This window comes from Macadamia integrifolia, chromosome 9, assembly GCF_013358625.1.
Source record: "Macadamia integrifolia cultivar HAES 741 chromosome 9, SCU_Mint_v3, whole genome shotgun sequence".
Lineage (NCBI taxonomy): Eukaryota > Viridiplantae > Streptophyta > Magnoliopsida > Proteales > Proteaceae > Macadamia > Macadamia integrifolia.
The window spans coordinates 25,198,810-25,225,955 of NC_056565.1; the positions used below are offsets into that span (position 1 = coordinate 25,198,810).

At 37.1% G+C, this 27,146-nt stretch overlaps 1 protein-coding gene across 1 annotated transcript; it reads right to left on the reverse strand.

Annotated features, from left to right (window-relative positions):
* On the reverse strand, window positions 1-26,291 carry LOC122089650 ((-)-germacrene D synthase-like). The gene is made up of 8 exons (XM_042659364.1): window positions 25,886-26,291; window positions 2,857-2,996; window positions 2,404-2,677; window positions 1,653-2,022; window positions 1,344-1,562; window positions 1,092-1,230; window positions 665-919; window positions 1-231 (listed from the first exon to the last, which is right to left on the reverse strand). Exons 1-8 carry the CDS (start codon window positions 26,289-26,291, stop codon window positions 1-3), a joined length of 2,034 nt encoding a protein of 677 aa, XP_042515298.1.
* Between the last annotated feature and the right edge of the window lie 855 nt (window positions 26,292-27,146).

Below are 27,146 nucleotides of genomic sequence, written 5' to 3' on the forward strand. Positions count from 1 at the left end.
CTACATGGGTATTGGATCTACAAACAATGAGGTGATGGTCTCCTTCAACACTTCATGGGGAAGAGTAAAACCATCTTTATACTTGTAGTTGTAGATGAAATCAGTTATACGAAGAAAGTTGACACAAAGTAACAGTACTGGTGTTGGCACAGTGGTCGGTTTCATGCATGCTTCATTTACAACTTTATATGCTTCTGCTACTCCTCTTAAATTCATCATATACCCCTTGCTCTGAGATGATATCATATTGCTTCATGTAGCACTCCACAGCCGAACAAATATGCCCTCTCTCTTGCTCAAACTTCAAATATTCAAATTTTCTTATTGTGTTAGAATACGTGTTTGGGAAGCTAGCTTTATATAACTACTGTGCAGTGTGTGTTCTATGTAAGGAAAATAATTAATTTAAACCCCAAGAGGGCAATGGAGTTGGCAAAGACCTTCGTCTCAGGAATTATGTGGTTTTGAGTTTGACTCCTCTTATTTCCTTAGGGCCATTAATAAGGGGTGTTTAGTGCTTTGACTACTTTCAGTGAAAGTTAATGGTTCTCTTTCAACCTGGTATGACTCGATCCATGAGATTATAGGGTTTGTAAAGACCCGCGGGACTAGTAAGGCCAGGATACCCATTTTTAGGACAATTTTTTTTTTTAATTTTATTTACCTTGTGGGACGTCATATCATCCAAAAGCCTCCCAATTAAGTTTATACCCTTGACAAGCTTATTAGATTCATTCATTGCCCAATCAAAGGTTTCCTTTGTCACAACATCTCCTCTCATGCCAACCAAGGAAGTGACTATTAGACTGAGACATGGAATGCTAATTGATGCAGTTTGCATATACTCTTCGAATGTTGGAGTATATCCTTCATTAAACCATTTGGCCTCCATGAAGTAAGCTCTAATTTGTATTTTCATCTGAAATATATAATAAAACCAAACAAACCCAACTAGTGATTAGAATTTTAAAATTTTAACATTTAAAATTTGAATTGTCTACTTTATGTATTTGTAAAAACTGATCAGCTTTGAAAAGAGAAATTAACAAATAAAAGAATGACCCAGTAGTAGAGTTATTGATGACACACACCACTTTTTTTGCATAGTTAATACGATAAGATTGTCCATCCTTTCTGAAATCTTCCTCAATTTCATTGTAAACATCTAAGATTGCCGAGTAGAGCACCTTCATGTATTTAGGGAGTCGATTGATGGCGCTAAGATCCCACCTGAAAATTTAATAACAACAAACTCAGCCTTATCCCAACTTAATGGGGTCGGCTACATGGATCCATACGAAATGACAATAGTTAAGAGAAGATGCGGGCATATATCATCAAACCTCTCAATCGCATCTGTAAAGAGTTGGAGTTCTTCAAGGGTACCATAGGCATCATAGGTATCATCAATAATAGTAAGCAGGGCAGTAACTTTTGTTACAATCTTTCTTCCAAGAGCATAATGAGGTTCAAAATATATTCCCACTACAAAAAAATATGACTCCACAAGTCGGTCTCTAGCATAAGGTAGCTTTGATGCTAACCCTAATTCTTTCCACCATCTGCAATTATTTTCAGGTATGAATATCATTAATTAATGAGTATATTGGAATCTAGTTTTGCACGTTAAAAGAAATTTTCTAAAACCCTACTTTGAGAGTTGGGTTAGCTCCTGTTGGTGGATGGCCTGTAGTAAATTGAAATCTATTTTTGCAAACTTAAGAAGAGATTCATTCTTTGTCTTGTCTTCTTGGTAAGCCGAGATGTAGTGCCTAGCTTCAATCCTTGGTGGGCTGTTGCGGAGGGATTGTTTCAACGCATGCATCACTTGTGTTGCAAGAGGATGATCATTTGTGACTATGGAATTAAGTCTAGCGGTTGTGAACTCCAAGGCTTCATCTAGAATATCTTCTCCATGTACCCTCCAATGTGTTGCTTCGTATAAGCATAGCATCCCACTCACATCTTCGGTGAGGTCTTCCTTGAACTTACCATCGCTGCTCTTGAATTTGTTGAAAACCTCTGCAATTCAGCACCAACCAAAAGGTGACCAAAAGATAATAGTAAAAAGGGGAGGGTTCCCTCTGACGCTCGTGCGCAGTTTCGGGTGTTGGAGTGAGGTATTACGAGAACTCTGTCAAATAGGTGGTATTTAGGATCTTTTATGGGGAAGGGGTTGCCATAGTGTTTTGGGGTGGGGAATGGATGCCAAGGTCTGGTAAGCTAGTAGAAAACACCAATGGAGGCGTGGGTGGGGCATCATACAAGAGGGCCAAGGGTCATTTCAAGGGGGGAAGAAAGATATAGACACAGTGTGCCCAGCCTTTCCCAAGATCATGACCATATAGACACCAACATAGTAAGACCAAATAAGATTGAGTTATAAGCTAGCTAGGGACTTACCACAAGGGACATTATACCCTTGTTGTCTCAGTAAGCGAAACCGCAGAGCCACGGTATAAAGGTTATTATTATCGTCAAAACCATGATTTGGGGCATCATATATCTGCTCCATTGCCTTCTCCATCTCTCCTTCAAAGTGATATGCCACACCAACCCTTTGCAATGAATCAATCAAGCTCAGTTTCTTTAAAGACTCATTAGCATGAGCCACTAGCATCCTCCTCACTTCTTTCAATTCTTCAACTTGTTCAAGGGAATAAGCTTCATTCGTCTTCTACAAAACATTGTTTCAAAATTCAGCTTAAGATTCCATCCAAAAAAAAAAAAAAAAAAATTCCTCTTAAGAAAACATAAGCGGCAATAATAGGGGCCTACCCTTAATACGTTGCTCATATAGTGGTATTAAGTATCCAGCCAAAGAATTTAAAAATAAATCAATAACCAACTAATTACCATATCCTGATCACCAGGGGCACTTTTTATGAAACGATCACTCCAAATGCTACGATGGAAATTAGCTAACGGGCGAATGATCTTTGAGTTTTCATTTGAAGAGGCAGCAATAGAAGATTGGAGAGACATTTCTTTAAAGACTGCTAAAATAAAACATAAAAATGAAATGGAGAAAAAGAGTTGATGGTCTAGCTTTGACTAAGATGGAACTGAAGTAGGTGCAACTATGAACGAAATGTGACCAGCTTTTATAGTTATATTGGCCTTTAGAATATTCTTCACACAAGGGGAGAGGAGAGGGGTTGTTAGCGGAGATGTGGTTCACATTCCTTTTTTTATAGAGAAAAGAAAACTAAGTCCATCACACAAATAAGAAAGAAATTACATCATTATAAGAGTTTCGTGTGGTATAAAATGATCTTGGTCACCCAAAAAGCAAGATCTTGCTACCACATCATTGGTTGAGAAGAATTAGTTGGAACTTACTTTCTGCAATTCTTTTTTATCCATACACTCTCACACCCAAAACCCTCCTCTCCCATAAGTTTTGAATAAAAAACAATGGTGGATTGCTACTCTACCACCAAAATCAACTTCTCTCTCTCTCTCTCTCTCTCTCTCTCTCTCTCTCTCTCTCTCTCTCTCTCTCTCTCTCTCTCTCTCTCTCTCTCTATAGTTGAAATAGGCAAGGGTGAAGAGGAATTGGGTTAAAATGAGTTTTAGTGAAAAGGGTATAACAGTCATTTTAACTGTTGACTTAACAGTAACTTATGGTAGGGGGTTTGAGTCTAATTTGGTAAAATAGAGGGGGTGTTCTTATAATTGTAGCATTCTCCAGGGGGTGGCGCAGTAAATAACCCAAAAATAATTTTCCAATTCATTTGAGTTGCTCCAAATCTCCCTAAGTTGCCATCCTACATCGCTTGCCTGCTTTACGCCCATGAGAAGTCCCAAAATGCATGCATCATTGGTATTTCCTGTCATCTTATAATCAGCACTTAATGGGATACCTTTTTCTTTACCCAATATACAAAAAGTGTGGAGTATTTGTATTGCTTTTTCATGTGCCCTTGAAGCCACTCGGGTGTGTATTACCGACCTTGGTAGATGGACCCGGAGACCCGAGACCCGAGACATGCTGTGTGCTAGGTTTAGTTTGAGCTTGAACCATGTGCATGCAGAAAGTCACTAGCTGCTTGCTGTGATTAAAACTAAGAAAAGTGGTTAAAAATTCAATGATTAAAGACGGTTTAATGGCAGATTTAGTTAGTGAGATGTTTACATTTGACTAGCAATTCGTGAATATTATGGTGATCAGCAGCTAATAGTGATGATGTGTCAAAACCTAGCTTGAACCAATAAAATCGGTCAGACCAAACCAGAAAACCTAGATCAAATCAAACCAAAGTCTTATTGGGCTGATTCCGGGTTGAGACATGATGACCCCAAAACCAGACTGAACTGCAGTGGAAATCAAACAGAAACCAGCACTATACCCAGACTGAAATCAAAATAAAACTGTGAGAAACCGAAACCAACTCAAAACTCATAAGAAATCAGGTTATTGCATAATTTTGTATAAATGTGCATGGTAAAACTGAACACAAACCAGACCAAAATCAACCCGATTACAAACCGATGCTAGAAACAAAGCTGAACCAAAACCAGAACCAATCCAAAGGCATATTTTCTTATTGGTTTGATTTCAGTTTTACCATTCTCACGCTAAAACCGATTCAAATTGGATCAAAACCAGACCAGCCATGGATTTCATTTTCAATCTAGCTTGTAAACCTGTCCCTAATAGTAGGGATAATGGACAGAGACAATGTAACGTAAATATAACAGATATTTAATACTAGTTAAAAAAAAAAAAAAAAAACCGACCGATTGACAACCTATTGAAAATATATGATTCACCGATTGACACCCTTATGACACCCTATGGATAAGGGTGTCAATTGGTCCGGAACCAGGTATTCGGTCTGGTTTCGGTTTTGGTTCCAAAGACTGTTAGTGTGATCCAGAATTGGATCAAGTCCCGTTTTGGTTCTGAAAATTGGTACTCGTACCATATCTATCCGGTTCCGGTTTGATTCTGGTTCCTATTCGGGAACATGCAATAAGGGACAAAGGTCCCTAGCTCAATGGCTCATTGAGATTTGTCTCAAACGTGAGATTGGATGAGTACCAACATTATATCTATAAATAAAGAACAATAATTTCCAAGTTCCGTTTCAAGAAAAAACACAAACACATCAGAAAGATAAGAAAGCTCATACAAAAAGTTGCAATGCTATTGGATATTGAAAATCAAACAAGTGCAACGTTGTAGGAGATGGAAAAACCGACCTACTGTAATGTTGTTGAGAAGAATTGACCGATTGACCACTGAAATTCGTGAAAGAAGGAAGAAGGGATGCTTTCAATTGCAACTTTGTCTAAAACAAAGAGTCTCTGCTATGCCAATAATTGTGAGAAGAGGAAGAACATAATACTTCAAACTTAAAGAGTTATAGCTAAGTAGATTATTTAACTCACGATTCATGAGTCCCAAGGCAACAAAAACAAAAAAAAATAGGGTTTTACAATTGGACTATATTATAACTCTAGAAGACGATTTATCATTTAGGTGATTAATTATGTCAGTTTCCATATAAGTTACGTCAAGTTTTAGTTAAAGAGGAAAAAGTGACATTAAGTTATTCAGTTTGGTTTTGGTTAGATTCACCGGTTCTTGGTATAAATCCAAATCCGAACCAAACCGAATTATAAATACTTATTTTAGATCAAGGATTTAACCATATTATAATGGGTTGGATTCGATTCAGGTTATTCAGTCTAGAACTGGATTCGGTTTTTGGATTAGATTCCGAATTGACACCCTTACCTATGGATGTCTGTAACTATCTGATCAAATGAGCAATGCTGAAGCAAAGAAGAGTAACATAATGCATTTCGAACGTGGAATTGAATAAAATAGTTCTTTTTTCCATATTCGGATTTCCCAAACCTCATAATTCTATTTTACATTTTTTTTCTAGTAAGAAAATCTATTTTCCATTTGTCCTATTGGAATGTAGCTAAAGAAGGAAAAAAATTCTTTTTTATTTTTGGTAGATATGATTCAACATGAGTGGAGTCATCCGAGGGACAAACATGACAAGAAATCATCATCTGAGTCTTTTTCAACCCATGGCCGAACACTTCAACTCAAAGCACCAGACATGACAAGATATTTGTATAGTTTCTTCTTCTGGGGTTTGTATTACATCTATAGAGCTAATGCACATTCAACACTCTGTATTGACTTATGAATCTCAAAACTTGTCTTAAATTGAAAATGAATTAACAACTTTTGTATCCATTCACGGAAATTTTGGTTATTTGAAATTTCAACATTGCCAAATAAGGACTTGTTTGTTTTTCCTGATGTGGTTATTGAAAGTCAGTAAATATTCTGAGTTCTCAGACTTCACAAATCTATTTTCCATTTGTCCGATTAATTTTTATTTATTTATTTATTTGTCCCATTGAAATGTAGCCATAAAGAAAATTGAATCTTATGATTCAACATGAGTAGAGACGTAAAGTCATCCAAGAGATAAACCTACAAGAAATCAATCGTCTCAGTCTTTTTCAACCCATGGTTAATTACTTCGACTCAAAGCATCAATACATAACAAGATTTTTTTTTTTCATAGTCACCTTAGACTTTGTTTCAAAAATTGAAATCATATTGGTCAATTTGAATCAGATTCTACGATGATTGTTCCCAACTTTGGACAATTTGATTGGAACAATTTTTAAGTTTTTTCTGGGTTGAATCCGTATTAATAGCTAAGTTACTTAAGTTATTTATTGTATCCAAATAAAGTAATAATAATAATAATAATAATAATAATAATAATAATAATAATAATAATAATTAAATTTTCATTGTTGCAGAAAAGAGGAGAGGTCCTTTTTATCTGCATGAAGTTTGAATAACAAAGCATAAAGGTGGTTTATATTGTGATTTATAGCTTCAACAATTAAACCTTGGGTAAATATAGATTAAGTTTTGATGTTTACAAGTATAATTTATGTTTAACGATTGAATTTAATGGGCAAAGGAACATTGCCTTGCCCATGCCCTCTACACCTAAACATAGCTCGGCATGATAATAACTACTAGGCAAGGGCAGTTGGGTCTTTTCACCCCCACCTGTGTCTGGACATGGGGAACACTAAACAGACATCGTTCTTTCTCTTGAATTTAATCAATGTTTTAAGATAATGAGACCTAAATAACAATTTGAATCATGTATTGTGTGGTGTCTCTCTCTCTCTCTCTCTCTAGTTGAGAGAAGGCAAGAAACACCCCCGCCAAGTGATCTATGTACAAAAATAAAAGTATGATTTCCTAACTGGCAAAAGGGCAGGATTTACAAAGAAAGGGGACGGGGTGCATCCATCACACCTTAGAAAACTAGCTAGAAGCCACAATCGGCCCCAACCATTGATCTCCACCACTAAGAACACTAGAAGCTATCGGATATTCATTAGCAAATTGGTAAGGGCTTCATCTCAACTCTCACTTTTTTTTTTTTGGTGAGGCTCCCCTTTCTTGGTAACTAAAAATTGCAATTTTGAAATAAAATAATAAGAGAAGGGTTTCTTTCCTTGGATTCCACGTCACCAATCCATAGTCGGGTGCCTACTTTTATAACATGGCATATTGGATTGTTCTCAAATTTTGGGGGTATGTACGTAGATAGGTCCTAATTAAGGTTGATGAGCATAATAATGTGTGAAATCTTAGGGATATAAGTGTACATTTTGCCCCACTTTGGATAGTACTAATTTTATTTTTCTTGTTTTTTTTTTTTAATTTTCAAGTCTACAAGACAAAGTGTTTATAGTGAATTAAGAACCAGTCCAAAGGTGGGACCCACTCATTGATACTATATCTTCTCTCCTACAAAATCTTGAAGATTATTCTCTCTCCTTGCCACCTCACAAGATCTTAAAGTTGCTATGCAGAGAGTCCGTTCTGATTTAATCAAGATTGTAAGATATTGGTTAATATTGCAATGAAAGAATAGAATTTGTTAATTTTGGAAACAGATTCTCTCTTTTCTCACACAATATCTCAGAGAATGGGGATTTTTACCAAGATTTAATTTAATTTAATTTTTTTTCTTTTCATAAACAAGACTTATAGAAGGAAGGAGGCAAGACAAAAGTCCTATAAAAGCCCCTTCCTCCCCACTCCTATTTATTATTATTCCCCTTAGTTTATTTTCTAGTTTATCTTTAGTTTTCTTCTCTCTCTCCCTCTCTCACTCTCTTTAGTTTTAGTTCTTCTTTATTTTTTGCTTTCATTACTTTTGTAATAGTTTTTTATGTCAATTAATGCAAACATTCTTATTCAGCCTTTTATGTTTATGATTTATGCAATTGAATTGTAATTTTTAAAGTTATAGTTCTAGGCTTAGATCTAGGTGACAAGATCACGAGCCGTGGAACATCTTTTTTTCTTTTTTTTTCAAGATTTGTTTTCTCTAGTACTAAAAATTTCAGATTTGGTTTATTCCAGATCTGGTTTTTAGTACTGATAGTATCTCAAATCACCCAAGCTTTCAAGTTCAAGCATTGATTCAAGTAAGTAGGCTCCTTCAGTAATCTTCTCTCTTCCCTCTCATTCCCTCTTCTGACTACCCTTTCTTTCTTAATTTAGGATTTTAATTTCAATTGTTACATTATTGCTATCTCTTTCCCCCAAGGTTCACGGTTAATGTATGTGTTGGTTTTGCCCCTCCTAGCTATAGAACCATCAATTTATTACTTTTATTTTAATTGTCTCCTTTTTCCTAAAGCCAAGTAAAGTAACCATTGTAAAAGTGATTCTCTGGTCAAGTAGGGAAGCTCATATTATGATGCATCCATTGGGCTAAGTAGAGAAACCTACTTGTGAGTCTCTCTTTAGCTTTATCCCCTTTCTTTTACTTTATTTTTATTTCAGTATTTTTTCCTTTATTGTTTTTTTTAATTGCGTGGGTTGTTTATTTTTAGTTATTTATTTATTTAATTTTAATTGCATGGCTTGCATCTTTAAATTTTTAGATGACGAATGGTTAGGACATTATTTTAGATACATATGTTTAGGACGGTAATTAGAATTAGATCACAACCATTAATAGGTTCACTTTCGCATTATTAAAATAAAAAAAATAAAGTGGCTGCTCTCCTTGAGTTCGACCCGTAGCTACACTGATCCGTACGCTTGCAGTTACATTTAAAATCTCAAATAATTTTTTAGCGCCATTGCCGGAGAGACAGTTCCATGTTATTTTTCGCTTTCTTTTGGTAAATCGGAGTGCTTTATTTGTTTTGTTTTGTTTTTTCTTTTATTGAATTCCTAAGAATATCAACTTGCAATAATAGTTGTATCAGTGGAGGTCGCCATGCCTCACAGTATGATAAAGACAGGTTTCACCTTGTAGCAATACCTCAGGAATTGACCTGAGCAACCCCGGATCCCTGCCGATAAGCTCCCAAAAAGCCAAAAAAAAAATAACAATAAAAAAAAAAAGAGTTTTTTCTTTCCTTTCTTTTGTGCTTATCTTACTCTAGTTGTGGGTAGTTTTCTGTTGCATGAGTGTGTGGATCCGTGATTCTACCAATTGTTTAGTAAGAGTACCTATTTTAAGAATGGCAGAATAACATAAGCCTACTTTAAAGGATAGATTCTACCCAACCAGGGCAGCCCAACCTTCTTGTATTAGATTACCAGTTGCCACAGGGAACAATTATGAGCTTAAAACTCAATTCATCACTATGTTATCCCACAGAGAATTTGAGGAAGTTTGTGTCCTCATTAAGATACAACAGCTCAGTGATGATGCTGTTAAACTTAGATGCATTACCTTTTCGCTCAAGGATGGAGCAAAAAGATGATTATATAAGCTGCCAACTAATTCCATTACCACATAGGATCTGTTTACAGTAGCGTTCTTAAGAAAAAAATTTTCCTTGCATAAAATAAACATACTTAAGAGCGAGATCATGCAGTTTCGACAAAAACCTCAAGAGTCATTTTCTAAACTCATGGAAAGGTTCCAAGACCTTCTCCAAGAGTGTCCCCATCATGGGATTGACAAATGACATCTTTGCCAAATAATTTATGAAGTGATAGACTACCATACCAAGTAGATGTTAGAGTTTATGTGTCCTACAAGTTTCACAGGTTATGCGGACGAAAATGAAGCATGAAACTTTTTGGTTGACCTAGCTGAAAAGACAAGAGATTGAGAGTCTACTTGGGAAAGTGAAAGAACTATATGAAGTAAAGGATACTATGTCGATGGGATAGTAGCCAAAGAGGCCCATTTAGATAGCCTCATTAAGAGAATAGAAGCCCTTATCCCTAAAGCACATGCCCCAGTCCACCAAGTCCAAAATCAGGTCTCTATGTGTAATTGGTGTCACTCCCCTGGACATGTAAAGGAAGAATGCCCCAACAGTTTTGGGGGCAATGAAAGTGTTAATGCACTTTACCCGAACAACCCGTTTAGCAACATTTATAATCCAGGGTGGAGAAATCACCCTAATTTTTCATGGAGCCAAGGGAATCAAGGAGGTCCATCCAACTTTCACAACCAAGGGCAGCCTAGTCCTCAGAGGCCCAATTTTCCACTACTACCTAATTATTTCCCTTGGCCTAATCTAGGTCTTCAGTCAAATTTTGTTAGGCCCCCTCTCCATGCACCTTATCAACAACCCCCGGGGTTTATATCCACTGGAGAGGTGGCAAGAATTAGTGAGCTAGAGAAAAGCATGACCCTTCTCATGACAAGCTATAATAATGTGGAGAGGCAACTCACCAAACTTGTCATAATCATGTATGAGAAGGAGAAAGAAAAATTGCCTAGTCAGCCAGAGCTGAATCCTAGACATCAGGTGCTGACTCCACAAGGGCTACCTGCTCCTCAGCTCAATGTTGTATAGAATCAACAACACCAAGGGCCCTCCAACCAGTGTAATGCGGTATATGCCCTACGGAATGACCGAGAGTATCTACGGAATGGTACCACTCATTCTCCACTATCTGACCTTTCTATAGACACTCCGACTATCGAGGTTACTACTGTGCCTCCCATTCTAAGTTCGTTAGATGGACCTGAAGAGATTAAGGATGATTTGGTGGAAGCCATAAAAAATAAATCTATTAATGAGAGAACTTCTGACAGTGTTTATGTTCCTCCTGTCTCCTATCCTAACTGTTTGATGAATAAGAAGAAGACAACTTCAATGGAAAAAATTTTAGAAGTATTCAAGAAGGTAGAGGTAAACATCCCTCTTTTGGATGTCATAACTCAAATCCCAGCCTATGCCAAAGTCCTCAAAGACTTATGCACTCACAAGCGTACTATAAGTATGCCCAAAAAGGTGTTTTTAGCAGCTAATATCAGTTTAATGGTCATGCCCAAAAAGGTGTTTTTAGCAGCTAATATCAGTTTAATGGTCACACAACCTATAACAGCCAAGTATAAGGATCCCGAGTGTCCCACCATCTCTTGTGTCATTGGCAACACTCGTATTGATCATGCCTTACTTGACCTTAGTGCAAGTGTGAACTTTCTACCTTATTATATTTATCAACAACTTGGATTAGGAGATTTAAAAACTACTGGGACAACTCTCCAGTTGGTCGATCGTTCTGTCAAGATTTTGAAAGGGATGGTCGAAGATGTCCTACTTAAGGTAAAAAAATTTATTTTTCCAGTCGATTTTATTGTTTTGGACACCAAACCCTTCACCACTAAGGATAAGATCCCTATTATTCTTGGAAGACCATTTCTGGCTACCAGCAATGCATTAATCAATTGCTGGAATGGTCTACTAAGGATATCTTTTGACAACCACACTATGAAGTTCAACATGTATAAGTTGGGCAAGCAACCCATAATTTCTTCTGATGATATTGATGAAGATATCAATATGCTTGAGGATTTTTCTGATGATATTGTTCAAACTTTTGACACTGACTTTGATTCAGAATTCTAAGAGTGTATGGAAGAATTAGAGGATGATACTGAAAATTTCTTCTCCGATGTTTGGAGCCTTCATACACCCATGGAGCCCATTGGTCCTCTATCAAATTTTCTTCCTAGACCCTCAATTGTTGAGTCTCCTAAGCTTGATTTGAAAGAGTTGCCCTCTAACTTAAGGTATGCTGTCTTAGGAGAAGATCAAACTCTACCAGTTACTATCGCCTCAGATTTAACTTCAAGTCAAGAGGAATATTTGATCAAAGTTTTAAAATAAAACAAGGAAGCCCTAGGTTGGACCATGTCAGATATTATAGGAATTTGCCCCTCAATCGTTCAACATCATATTCACCTCATGGAGGATTCAAAACCTTCTAGAGAACCACAAAGAAGGGCTAATCCTATGATGCAAGAAGCTATCAAGAAAGAGATCCTAAAGTGCTTGGATCATGGTATTATCTACCTTATTTTTGATAGCGAGTGGGTAAGTCCAGTATACATGGTGCCAAAAAAGTCAAGGGTCACAGTAGTCCAAAATATTGAAAATGAGTTAATCCCTACCCATGTCCAAACAGGATGGCGTGTGTGCATTGACTATAGGAAGTTAAATGTGGCAACTTGGAAAGACCACTTTCCTTTGCCTTTCATTAATCAAATATTAGAGCGGTTAGTTGGATATGAGTATTATTGTTTCCTTGATGGTTATTCTGGCTATAACTAGATTCCCATTGCCTTAGATGACCAACACAAGACCACCTTTACATGCACCTATGGAACCTTTACTTATCGACGTATGCCTTTTGGGCTTTGTAATACCCCTGCAACGTTTTAAAGATGCATGATGAGCATTTTCTCTGATATGGTGGAGCATTTTTTAGAAGTATTTATGGATGATTTTTCTATCCATGGCTCCTCATTTTCTAATTTTTTGCATCATCTTTCTTTAATACTCAAACGATGCAAAGCGACTAATTTAGTCCTTAATTGGGAGAAATGTCATTTCATGGTCACACAGGGTATAGTGTTGGGTCATGTCATTTCCAAAGAAGGAATCAAGGTCGATAAAGCTAAGGTGGAATTAATTTCTAATTTACCACCACCCAAGTCAATTAAGGACGTTCGTTCCTTCTTAGGTCATGCAGGGTTCTATCATCGGTTCATCAAGAACTTCAGTCACATGGTTAGACCTTTCACCAATCTTTTGACTAAAGAGCAACCCTTCGAATTTTCTATTGAATGCCTCATGTGCTTTGAGAAATTAAAGTAGGTGTTGACTACAACCCCTATTATTTAAGCTCCCTTATAGATTGAACCCTTTGAATTAATGTGTGATGCATCTAATCTTGCTATAGGGGCAGTATTATGGCAAAGAGTTGATAAACTTCCTCGTGTTATCTATTATGTCAGTAGAACTCTCAATAATGCATAACTGAACTATACAACTGAAAAAGAATTTTTAGCTATTGTATTTGCATTAAAAAAGTTTCGTGCATATCTGATAAGTTCTCATGTAATTATTTATACTGACCATGCAGCTATCAGATATCTTATTTAGAAAAAGGATGCCAAAGCACGTCTTATCAGATGGGTTTTGCTTTTGCAGGAATTTGACTCAGAAATTAAGGATAAGAAAGACAGTGAAAATTTGGTTGCAGACCATTTGTCCTAGTTACCTAATTCTTTTACTGTGAATACTCTAGTTAACGAGTATTTTTGCGATGAGAAACTCTTTGCAGCATCTAGTGAACCTTGGTTTGTAGATATTGTAAATTTTTTAGTTACAAACAAGATTCCAGATCATTTGTCTTCCCAAGAGAAGTACCGTTTTCACTCACAGGTTAAGTATTTCTTTTGGGATGATCCTTACCTTTTTAAATCATGCCCTGACCAAATTATCTGGAGATGTATCTCTGATCATGAGCACCATTCTATTCTTTCCTTTTGCCATGATCAGGCTTGTGGCGGCTATTTTGGGCCTAATAAGACTGCAGCTAAGGTATTGCAATGTAGATTTTATTGGCTCAGTCTCTTCAAAGACTCCTTTGCTTATTGTAAGGCTTGTCCTTCTTGTCAGTCTTTAGAAAAAATCAGTAAAATGAACATGATGCCTCTCAACCCAATCCTCGTGGTTGAGGTTTTTGATGTTTGGGGAATAGATTTTATGAGCCCTTTCCATAAGTCATGTGGATATGAATATATTTTGTTGGTTGTGGACTATGTATCCAAATAGATTGAGGCTCATGCTTGTAAGACCAATGACCATAAGGTGGTCATTCAATTTTTAAGGGAAAACATTTTTTCCCGATTTAGTACCCCTAAAGCTATCATTAGTGATAAGGGAAAACACTTTTGTAATAAGCCTTTTGAGGTCATAGTGAAGAAGTATGGGATTACCCACAAGTTGGCTACCCCATACCACCCCCAAACCAGTGGGCAGGTAGAAGTGTCCAACAGATAGATCAAGCAAATTCTAGAGAAGACAGTTAACCAAAATCGAAAGGACTGGTCTAACCGTCTGTTGGATGCTTTGTGGGCGTATAGGACTGCTTACAAGACCATACTTAGTCAATCCCCATACCGTTTGGTATACGGGAAAGCCTGCCACATTTCTGTTGAGTTAGAACATTGTGCCTTTTGGGCGATTAAGAAATTTAATTTTGATTTGCCTACCACAGGAGCGCATAGAGATCTCCAACTATCTAAGTTGGAGGAATTGTAAAATGATGCCTATGATAGTGCAAAAATTTTCAAGGAAAAGACTAAAGCTTTTCACGATAGGCACCTTATTAGGAAATCTTTTATGCCTGGTGATAAAGTTTTGCTGTATAATTCTAGATTGCATATCTTTCCAGAAAAACTTCATTCTTGGTGGGAAGGTCCTTATCTTGTGCAAACAGTATTCTCCCATGGTGTCATAGAGGTTATGAATCCATCCACTCAGAAAATCTTTAAAGTTAATGGGCACCGTTTGAAGCCATTCCTTGAATTGCCTTCAATGCATGATGCAGAGGTCATGATTCTCCATGAGCCTCTTTATGATGATATTTGATTCAATTTGATAATTTTCTCTCCTTTGTCCTTCTTGTTCTATTGTCTTATCATTTTTTTTTTCTTTTTTTACATTGAAGACATTGCATAATTTAAGTATGGGGGAGGGTTTGACTGTTAGAACTTGAGGTTACTTTTAAGAGTTTTCCGATGCTTTATACACACCCTAAAAAAAAAAAAAAAAAAAAAAAGAGATCTAGGACCCATCTTGGTACTATAATCCCTATTGGGAGGATGATAATGAATATATGTCTTGAAGTGAGACCTCACTTAAATGATTTAGAGATATTTGTCTTAAGGTGTAGGACCATTTATTAGTTGGTGTCCTTATTCTTAGGTTAGGAGTTGAGACCATATTCTTGGCATGATATAAAAATATATGATATGGATATGTAAAGAAAGTGAAAATTGTTCAAAAAGTAGAAAGTAAGTGTAGAATTTCTAGGAGCTAGACAGAATACTGTGCCTCATGAAGCGGGGTGTTTTGATCAAACCTCTTAGGAAGGAATACTTTCGAAAAGAACTTAGCATCACTGTCTTTGTTGGCATATGCATAAAGCGAAGCTACTTAGTAACTTGGGTTTTTGGTGTTTGCTCCACCATGTTATTCAGGCCAAATGCAGTGGAGTAGAATGAGATCTCTACTTAAAAAAAAAAAAAAAAGATACCATTGTGCCTTGTTTATGATTGGTTAACGCTCCAAAACCCTAGTTCATGATCTCTACCTTACAATGTGGTTTGCCTTAGGATTAATCGTACTTTAGAAGATACATGGGTCGTCCCTATTTGTGATTTGTGATTGTTCCTAAATCTAGATGGAGTATTAAAGTTCAAGTGTGGGGGTTCCTCGGTTGATGTGTTCTAATTGAAAAAGGGTGTGTTTTGTAGTTATTGGAAACTTTAAATGGTAATTTTTCAAGTTAATTTGAATTTTGGGTGTATATTCACTGCAAACACCCACAAGACACAACTTGTCCACTAGGGTAACTTAGAGGTTTAAAGGCTTGTTGCACGTGTTAAATACAACCGTGATTCCTACAAAAGTGACTTAGGTTTTTTCTTTCATTTCTTTATTTATTTGTTTTGCTCGAGGACGAGCAAAAGTCAAGTATGGGGGAGTTTGATGAACACAATAATGTGTGCAATCTTAGGGATATAAATGTATATTTTGCCCCACTTTGGATAGTATTACTTTTATTTTTCTTATTATTTTTTTTTTTTAGTTTCCAAGTCTACAAGAGAAAGTACTTAAAGTGAATCAAGAACCAGTCCAAAGGTGGGACCCACTCATTGATACTACATCCTCTCTCCTTGCCACCTCACAAGATCTTGAAGATGCTATGCAGAGAGTCCGTTCTGATTTAATCAAGATTGCAAGATATTAGTTAATATTGCAAGGAAATAATATAATTTTTTTATTTTGGAAACAGATTCTCTCTTTTCTCACACAATATCTCAGAGAATGATGATTTTTACCAAGATTTAATTTAATTTATTTTTTTTTCTTTTCTTAAACAAGACTTGTAGAAGGAAGGAGACAAGACAAAAGCCCTATAAAAGCCCCTACCTCCCCCTCCTATTTATTATTATTCTCCTTAGTTTATTTTCTAGTTTATGCTTAGTTTTCTTCTCTCTCTCTTTAGTTTTAGTTCTTCTTTATTTTTGCTTTCATCACTTTTGTAATAGTTTTTTATGTCAATTAATACAAGCACTCTTTTATTCTTATTCAGCCTTTTATGTTTATGATTGATGCAATTGAGTTGTAAATTTTAAAGTTATAGTTCTAGGTTTAGATCTAGGTGACAAGATCACAAGCTGTGGAGTATTTTTTTTTTTTTTTTCAAGATTTGTTTTCTCTAGTACTAGAAATTTCAAATTTGGTTTATTCTAGATCTGATTTTTAGTACTGGTAGTATCTCAAATCACCCAAGCTTTCAAGTTCAAGCATTGATTCAAGTAAGTAAGCTCCTTCAGTAATCTTCTCTCCCCCCTCTCATTCCCTCTTCTGACTACCATTTATTTCTTAATTGAGGATTTTAATTTCAGTCATTACATTATTGCTATCCCTTTCCCCCAAGGTTCATGGCTAATGTATGTGTTGGCTTTGCCCCTCCTAGCCATAGAACCATCAATTTATTGCTTTTATTTTAATTGTCTCATTTTTTTGAAGGCCAAGTAGAATAACCCTTGTAAGAGTGACCTCTCTGGTCAAGTAGGGAAGCTCATATTATGATGCATCCCTCTAGCTAAGTAGAGAAACCTACTTGTGAGTCTCTCTTTAGCTTTATTCCCTTTCTTTTACTTTATTTTTATTTCAGCATTTTTTTCGTTTATTATTATTTTTTTAATTGGTTGGGTTGTTTATTTTGAGTTTTTTATTTATTTAATTTTAATTGCTTGGCTTGCGTCTTTAAATTCTTAGATGACGAATGGTTAGGATGTTATTTTAGATACATATGTTTAGGACGGTAGTTAGAATTAGATCACAACCATTAATAGGTTCACTTTCGCATTATTAAAAGAAAAAAAATAAAGTGGCTACTCTCCCTGAGTTCGACCCATGGCTACACTAATCCGTACGCTTGCGGTTACATTTAAAATCTCAAACAAAGGTCCCCTGTACATGTCAAGTTTTAATCTAAACAGAATTGTCCATACGATAACTGATCATTGAAAATCTTGAAATTGAGATGGATCTAAAGTACAACCGAGGGGGAATTTGAATTTGATATATGATGTATCTAACCATGTAGTAAGTATTCAACCATTAGATTTACCATTTGATCTTAATACAATGGTATTAAGTATCCAACCCCAACACCCCCCCCCCAAAAAAAATAAATAAATAAAAAGACCAACTAAATACCATATCCTGATCACTGGGGACATTTGTGATGAAGAGATCACTCCAAAAGCTAGGATGGAAATTAGCCATTGGGCGAATGATCTTTGTGTTTTCAATTGAAAAGGCAACAAAAGAAGATTGGAGAGACATTTCTTTTAAGACAGTTAAAATAAAAGATAAAACTGAAATGGAGAAATAGAGTGATGGTTTAGCTTTTGAATAAGATGGAAGTGAATAGCTTTTATAGGTATATTACCCTTCAAAATATTCTTCTACTACCAAGAAAACAGCATAGACATGTTTGTTTAAATCATTTAGCCCTCCTAATAGATATATATATATATATATATATATACAAAAGTTTTATGGTCGGCACTGTAGCTAACCGTATTGATGATCGGGAGTAATTTCATCCGTCGGATTGACATCAACAAATCTCACTCATTTATTAATTTTATACCCCATACTACATAACTCACTTTATTTCGAGCGAAATACGATCCCAATGTAATACTTCCTAAGAAGTAAAGAATACAGTCTCATTCTGTTTTTACATTTCATTCTGTCTCGTCGATAACTTCATTCTGACTGTACCTCCATCGCCCTAAATCGTGCGTCTACGGAAATGTGGTTATCCTTCATTATCAATATCAGAGCTTCCTCTCTACAACTGGTTTTTTCTTGCTAAGCATGTAGAAGTTTGAATTTTGGCATATGAGTTATTTTTCAAGTGATCCTCACTCCTCATCCCAATTATTTTTTGGTTCAAGTCTCTTCCTTTTACAAGCAAGACAGCTTTCTTGTTTGGGATTGTTTACTTCTGGATTGATCTATATCATTCGGATATACAGAAGGATCAGAGACGTGAAGAGGGAGACCTCCCTTCTCGAGTTCACAACAACGATGCTTGTTTGGATACAGGCATTACACGTCTGCAACAACTTGGTTACAAGCAGGACCTGAAGCGTGATCTCTTGTAACCATTTTGAACTCCCCTTCTCGTGTGTTTATTTTCCTTTTTTGCTTTTGTTCAATGCCCATTTCATTATGAGTGGATGAATCATGGGAGTTTTGTTGATTTCCCTTTTTGGTGTAATTATAGTTCATGGTTCTTATACGAATTTTCAGGGTGATTTTGAATTTTTAAGTTCTCACTTTTTATTATATCAGTGCTTACAGGGATAACTACCCTTTACAATATTGGGCTTACACATGGTTTAAAGTATCTCTGATACCGATACGATACCCTCCGATAGGTATCTTAAATTTAGCCGATCGATATGATACACACCGATACGATACATGAAATTTTTAAAATCCTTTCGTATCGATATATATCCTATGATACATATCGATATATACCAATACACTATCGATACGTACCAATACACTATCGATACGTACTGATACTCTATGAAAAATATAAAATCAAGGTGAAATATACTTTTTGGTATCTATCAGTACATATCGGTGAGTATTTGTATGTATCGATTGATACATATCGATGAGTATTAGTACATGTCAGTGAATATCGGTATGTATCGATCAGTACATATCGGTGAGTATCGGTATGTACCGATACAGTGCGCTACGGCCATATAATGGCCAAGATGGGTATTTTTTCAAAAAACACGATTTTTGAGGTGTTTTTGTTTCAAAGTTGCTGCCAGTCATATTTCTCTCTAACTAAAGTGGAAATCAAGGTTTTGAACAAGGATTTTACATTTATGGGAGAACTACAAACCTTGAATTCTTAGTACGATACCCTCAATTTAGTGTTTATGCATAGTACATGTTATCAATAGTTTTTTTTAAATAAATTTTTAATGCAAAAGTGTTTAAAAAGGTATTTTATATCCATTTATGTATGTATCTTTAGCGTATCTTAGCGTATCTCCGATACGATACGATACCCTCCGATACGTATCTTAATTTTGGTCGACCAATACGGCGATCGATACCGATACTTTAATCCTTGGGCTTACATATGGTGGCCTTGTTGTTATGACTTATGGGTGGTTGATTGCTGATCTTTTCACCATGACTTCACCATGATTGTTGGGTTATCAATTGCTGAGATATGCGCCTCTTACCCAACCTCATGTGATCTCTACTACTAGAGAGCTAAGCTTGTTGGCAAGGATTGGGCGCCCTTTGCCTTATAATTGACTGGATGGTACTTCTTTTCTGCTTCTCTTTCTCTCTTCTCATATCTATCAACACTTCAAACAAGCTGAACTGATGATTTTGACATTGATTTCTAGCCCAGTCAAATCTAGACTTATCCTATGCTAATCTGAGATTTAGGGGACATATGAAGAATTTTGAATTGACTGTTGTTGTTGATTCAAATGGGATATCCTATGGATGCATGCAAGGTTTCATGATTTTTGCACTAAAAATAAGAGACCCATAAGGAGTTTGAAAATTTTCTCTTATAATCAAATTCATGATGAGGTGGTGACAGAGTCTTTACTAGGTTATCCCAAGAGAAAAAAGGGTTTCCTATTAAAGCTATTTTTTGTTGAATTGGTCTATGTAGAAACGCAACCCTAAAACGATGCAGAAGATAATGGAAAAACAAAACAAACAATGCACACGGATTTTACGAGGTTCGGAAAGGTTGCCTAGGTCCCCGGTGAGATGAGATCCTGCTTCACTATCAATAGAGAATAGGGTTACAGCTAGCGGGACCGCCGTCCTGCCTGTCTAGGTGCTGCACCAGTACTCCCTGGATTAAACTGCGACGGAATACAAGACATCATACACCAACAATCTCCACCTTAACTTGAATTCTGTCGAGCCTCCTGTAAAGATAACTTGTAGACGTCTTCATCATTGTACCTCATTAGAGGTACAAACCCGCACCTGTTTGGTGCGTCCCTCATCTTCAACAATGAGTAATATTAATCAAGTCCAAACAGGACTCGAACTTCTCTGTAGTAACTGGCTTTGTAAACATATCTGCAGGATTGAGATCTGTATGAATTTTTCTCAAGTGAATACTGCCTTCTGACACAAGCTCCTTGATCTTGTGAAATCTCACATCAATATGCTTTGTCCTTGCATGAAACACCTGATTCTTTGCAAGATGTATGGCACTCTGACTGTCACAATGTAACACTACACCTCCTTGCTCCAACCCCAACTCACGAACTAGTCCAGCCAACCAGACTCCTTCCTTGGCAGCCTCAACTGCTGCCATGTACTCTGCCTCTGTAGTGGACAATGCAATTGTAGACTGAAGCATTGCCCTCCATGATATAGGTCCACCAGCTAATGTAAACACATACCCTGTAGTAGACCTCCTCTTGTCTAAATCACCAGCATAGTCAGAATCAACATAGCCTGCCAATTCTGTAGAACTTCCCTTGCCACTGAACATAACACCTATATCTTTAGTCTTGCTCAAATATCTGAAGATCCACTTAATTGCATTCCAATGCTCCTTCCCTGGATTACTCATGTATCTGCTAACAACACTGACTGCATGAGACAAATCCGGCCTGCTACAAATCATAGCATACATGAGACTCCCAATTGCGCTAGCATAAGGGACTTGAGACATCTGCTCCACCTCCTCATGTGTTGTAGGGCATTCCCTTTCAGATAACTTGAAGTGGCCAGCTAACGGAGTGCTAACCGGCTTAGCATTTTCCATATTGAAACGCTCTAGCACCTTTTCAATATACCTCTTCTGAGTTACCCAAAGTTTACCTGCATTTCTATCTCTAAGGATTTCCATGCCAAGGATCTTCTTAGCGGCACCAAGATCCTTCATCTCAAATTCAACACTCAACAAAGACATCAAAGAGACTATATCATGTCTGTTCTTTGCAGCAATGAACATGTCATCAACATAAAGCATCAACAAAATAATGGAATTATCACTTGATACTTTATAATAAACACTATCATACTCACTTCTTGTGTAGCTAATCTTCATTATGTGGGAATCAAAACGCTTGTACCACTGCCTAGGAGATTGCTTAAGGCCATAAAGGGACATCTTAAGCAAACAAACATGGTCTTCCTTTCCCTGCACCTTGAAACCTTCAGGTTGTTCCATGTAAATCTGTTCTTCCAAGTCACCATGAAGAAATGCAGTTTTCACATCAAGTTGTTCAAACCCTAAGTCATACATGGCCACCAAAGCAAGTAATACCCTGATCGAAGTGTGTTTCACCACCGGAGAGAATATTTCATTGTAGTCTATCCCCTCCTTCTGTGCATAGCCGTTGGCTACAAGTCTGGCCTTATACCTTTCCCGCTCCTTCTCAGATGTTGCCTCTTTCTTACGAAAGACCCATTTACACCCAATGATTTTTCTTCCCTTGGGTTTTTCCACAATCTCCCAAGTCTTGTTCTTCTGTAAAGATTCTATTTCCTCCATCATAGCTATCATCCATTTATCATGTTGTGCATCACTCAAAGCATCATGGTAGGAAGATGGATCACCTGTACCTACAGTGAGGGCATAGGCAACCATGTCCTCAAACCTGTATCTCATAGGTGCTTTGTGAGTACGCTTCCCTTTACCCTTTGCCACAGTATAGGGAACTTCTACTGCTTCTTGTTGTCCTGGTAAGTCACTTGATGACTCATTCTCTCTTGTTGTTTCTAACTCACCTAACTCCACTTGCATAGTAGAACCTTCTTTATTTTCATTAACTGCTTGTGAATTGTAATTTGACTTCACTATATGAGACTCATCAAACACAACGTCTCTGCTAACCATAACTTTCTGTGAACTTGGATCCCATAACTTGAATCCCTTTACACCTTTCTTAAAACCAAGAAAGATACATTATTTAGACTTTGAGTCTTACTTGGAACGCTGCTCACTCTCAACATGCGCATAGGCTAGATAACCAAATATTTTTAGAATAGAATAATCTACTGATTTTCCTATCCATACCTCTTCAGGAATTTTACAATCAATCACCTTTGATGGAGACCTATTAATGAGGAAACATGCCATGTTCACTGCTTCTGCCCAAAATCTCTTGCTCAACCCTGCATTTAGCCTCATACTCTAAGCTCTTTCTAGAAGTGTTCTGTTCATCCTTTCAGCTACACCATTGTGTCGTGGTGTCTTTGAAACCGTGAAGTGACGTGTAATCCCTTCAGCTTTGCACAATTCTAGAAACGGTTTGTATGTGTACTCTCCTCCATTATCTGTTCTCAAGTATTTAATTTTCTTTCCTGTCTTCCTTTCTACCTCAGCCTTCCATTCCTTAAATTTAGTGAACACCTCACTTTTATGCTTCATGAAGTAGATCCAGACTTTCCTTGAGTAATCATCAACAAATGTCACGAAGTATTCTGCCCCACCTTTAGATTTTATTGTTGAAGGACCCCATACATCACTGTGTACATAATCAAGCATCCCTTTACTCTTCTGTTTTGCAGTTTTGAAACTAACCTTGCACTATTTTTCGAACACACAATACTTGCAGAAGTTCAGTTTACAAGTTTTTACTCCCTTCAACATTTTCCTTTTATGAAGTTCCATCAATCCTCTTTCTCCCATATGCCCTAACCGCATATGCCACATATAGGTATCATCTGTATCAAATACTGCATCTATAGTCACAGATGCTCCACCTATAACTGTGCTCCCTATGAGTCTGTATAGGTTTCTTGCTAGCTGTCCCTTCATGACAACCATTACACCCTTAATAACTTTGAGAACTCCACTTTCTGCTATGTACTTGTAGCCATTTGAGTCAAGTGCCCCCAAAGATATTAAGTTTTTCCTTAATTCTGGTACATGTCTCACATCTGCTAAGGTTCTTACTATCCCATCAAACATCTTGATTTTGATAGTGCCTATCCCAATGGTCTTGCATATTAGGACAGACCCACCATTATATGGTTGATATGTATCAAACCAATCCTTATGTGGACACATGTGATATGAACATCCAGAATCTAAAATCCAAGAATCAGAAGGTTGATTCTTACCTGATGATATAAAGAGTACATCTCCATCATCTCCATCTGAACTGTCAGCCACGCTAGCTTCCTCGAATGTCTTATCTACACCTTTTTTCTTTAAGTCTACCTTCCTCTTCAAGCACTCTCTCTTCAGATGACCTTCCTTCTTGCAATAGTAACAAGAGACCTTTGTTGTTGCCCCTTTTGATTTCGATCGACTCTTCCCAGATCCCTTCTGATTTGATCTTCCTCTTTCCTGCTCCTTGTCACCTCTGAAAAAACCTTCTCCTTGAGATTTTGTACTATTGGCCTTCTTCTTTGTATCATTGGACATGAGGGCAGCTGCGACTTCATCCATCTCAAGGGTCTCCTTCCCGTACAAGAGATTCGTTACTAGGTGATCATATGATTTTGGGAGCGACGACAGCAATAGTAATGCCTTGTCTTCATCCTCGATCTTAACCTCTAGGTTTGCAAGTTTATTTACGATCTGATTGAACATGTTAAGATGCTCTAATAGATCCGTACCTTCCTCCATCTGTAGAGAATACAATTGCTTCTTCACGAACAACTTGTTCGTTAAGGACTTCGTCATGTAGATGCTTTCAAGTTTCGCCCATAACTGCGGTGCAGATTCGATACCCACAACATATTGTAGGGCATCATCAGAAAGATTTAATCGAATAGCACTTACCGCCTTTTCCTCCATCTCTTCCCAATCTTCGTCAGTAACTTTTACAGGTTTCTTCGACTTCCCCAACAACGTTTTCGCCAAACCCTGCTGTATCAGAAGATCCTTCATCCTTTGACGCCAGAGGGTGAAATTGTTCTTCCCATTAAACCTCTCGATGTCATACTTGACATTCGATCCCTTCCCTGCCATCGTGATAGTAAACCTTAGAAAACGGAAACCTAGAGCTCTGATACCAATTTGTAGAAACGCAACCCTAAAACGATGCAGAATATAATGGAAAAACAAAACAAACAATGCACACGGATTTTACAAGGTTCGGCAAGGTTGCCTACGTCCCCGGTGAGATGAGATCCTGCTTCACTATCAATGGAGAATAGGGTTACAACGCTCGTCCTCACACCTCTCAGTATTGCTTGCATTACAGAGAAAGAAACCGCCGTCCTGCCTGTCTAGGTGCTGCACCAGTACTTCCTGGATTAAACTGCGACAGAATATAAGACATCATACACCAACAGTCTACACTTCCTCCTTAGAAATTGGGCTCACTATATTGCTGTTCAGTGCAAGGCTGACTTTAACATCAATCCATTTCCTTTTTGCAATCTATTGTTAGTAACTATTTGATGGTGTCGAAGTCCTTCTGCCATGTCCCCTGCTTTAAAGGAATTCAGGGAGAATAAAGTAAAACCTGAAGTTTAGTAAACTTATATCTGAAACTAATTACTTAGTTATGTCCTTGATATACTTATCTTCACTATTGGGAAGTTTCTGTTAGACTTCTTGTTTCATTGCCAATTGATTCTGAAAGCGGGACACATCAATGCATGGAGCTTCTTGATAAGAATTTTGTTTTCGAAACAACCATAAGATTGTTCCTCAAAAACTCTTGTTTAGACCATGTGCATAGACTATGATTTGTGATTTTTAATTAGGATGTGTGGTCCAACCTTTTACTTGGTTAGCATCTCTGCTAGTCAACTTTTAACTTTTTGTCACCCTTATGAAGGTGTTTAAGAAAAATCAGAATATTCATCGTCATCCTCAGGTAATAGTAGTAACCATCATTAGATAGTAGTAGGCAGGCGTTTATGAAGAGTTTACTCTCCTTGGCAGCCTACTTTCATCACAACGATAATGGTTCAGACACATCAGGCTACTTTCAACTCTCAGAAAGACCATGTAACACCCATAGCCATCATATTATTGACATAAGTTCTTTTGGATTCAAGTCCTTCCTAATTACATAGCAAACTAGCTAATAAGAAGGTGAATTTTGATTGGTAAACCTTTCAACAATATGATATGTACCAAAACATAAAGTCCTTTTTGCCTTTTATCTTTCTGATTCTTGAGGCTGAGTATTGCATTTTCCAGCTGTCCAATTTAACTACAAGTTACAAAGTATTTGTGTTTCCCATTGACACCGGGTGCTTTCTTAATTCCTGTGTCTTTCATGGCTCTTCTCACCAGCTGCATAGATGTTTGATAACAGTACATTGTAACCACAATTATCGGGTTCCATCTCAAGAAGCTCTCTTGCCACCAATTCCCCTAAACTTGAATTTCTATGAAGCTTGCAGGCAGCAAGTAGTGCCCCCCAAACAATGGTGTTAGGCTTGATAGGCATGCTATTGATAATTTCGAGTGCCTCTGCAAGAAGTTCAGCTCGACCAAGGAGATCTACCATACATCCATACTGTTCAACTTTAGGAGCTAGCCTGAAGTTGATTATCGTTCTATCAAAGAGCTTCCTCCCCTCTTTCCCCAGTCCAACATGACTACAAGCATGCAGAACTCCTATGAATGTGAAGTCATTGGGGTCATGTTCTCTCAAGTTAAGAGAAGAGTTCCAGAGCATCCTCACCACAACCATGCATGGCTATACCACACATCATAGCATTCCACATGCATATGTCTCTACTAGTAGATGCATTAAACAGCCGCCATGCCTCATCTATGTCAGCACACATTTTTAGAATGGCATGTGCTTGAGGGATTGGACAAACTTGTGGCAGCTGAGACTCATTATGTTGTTTCAATTGCTGTATTTCTGAGTTATTTTTCTTGAATCTGATTTCAGTTAATTGTTTTTGCTACTTTTGTTAATATTCCAACATATTTTGACCTTTGAAACATGTTTATTCTGGTTTTTAGTTTCTGAAAAATTCTGGTTCTGCAACTTTGTTCATGGGTTTCCTTGATCAATTAGGATGCATTGGGAGTCCAAGGTGCTAACAACAATATGCGCCACTATAAAGCGGAATTTACATGGTAATATTGTTGTGTATAACCAAAATACAATCACAATTCACAGGTTCCTTCAATTAAGGGTTAATGAAGTTCCACAAGGATTAACTTTTTCTTATGTTTAATCTTTCACAGCCAGTAGAGGTAGAGGGCAGAGGGGAAAAATAAAAGCTCTTAACAGTGAATAAATACAACTATATTAGATATGACACTAAAATTTCTGTGTGTATTTTCCCATGTAGGAGCTGGATTTGATGATGAGTCCCTGCTCGTGTCACAAATGAGCCTCATAATTTTTCTAACTGATCCATCATTGGATTGACTGTAATTTAGTAAGCCTGATGGGATCAATTCAAGCAGGTAACCTGGAATCAGGTGATTAAATAAGGATTTTCACTTTTTCTTGTTGTTTTCACAGAGAATCCTTGATCTCTTGGTATTTTCACCTCCTTTAATCTCCACCACCATTTAATTCCTAAGA

Coding starts and splice junctions, on each gene's coding strand:
- LOC122089650 (XM_042659364.1), bottom strand. CDS start 26,291: ATGGTTGTGGTGAGGATGCTCTGGAACTCTTCTCTTAACTTGAGAGAA. Junction 2,023..2,403: donor AGGGTATAATGTCCCTTGTG/GTAAGTCCCTAG, acceptor GCTGAATTGCAG/AGGTTTTCAACAAATTCAAG. Junction 1,231..1,343: donor TTTACAGATGCGATTGAGAG/GTTTGATGATAT, acceptor TTAAATTTTCAG/GTGGGATCTTAGCGCCATCA.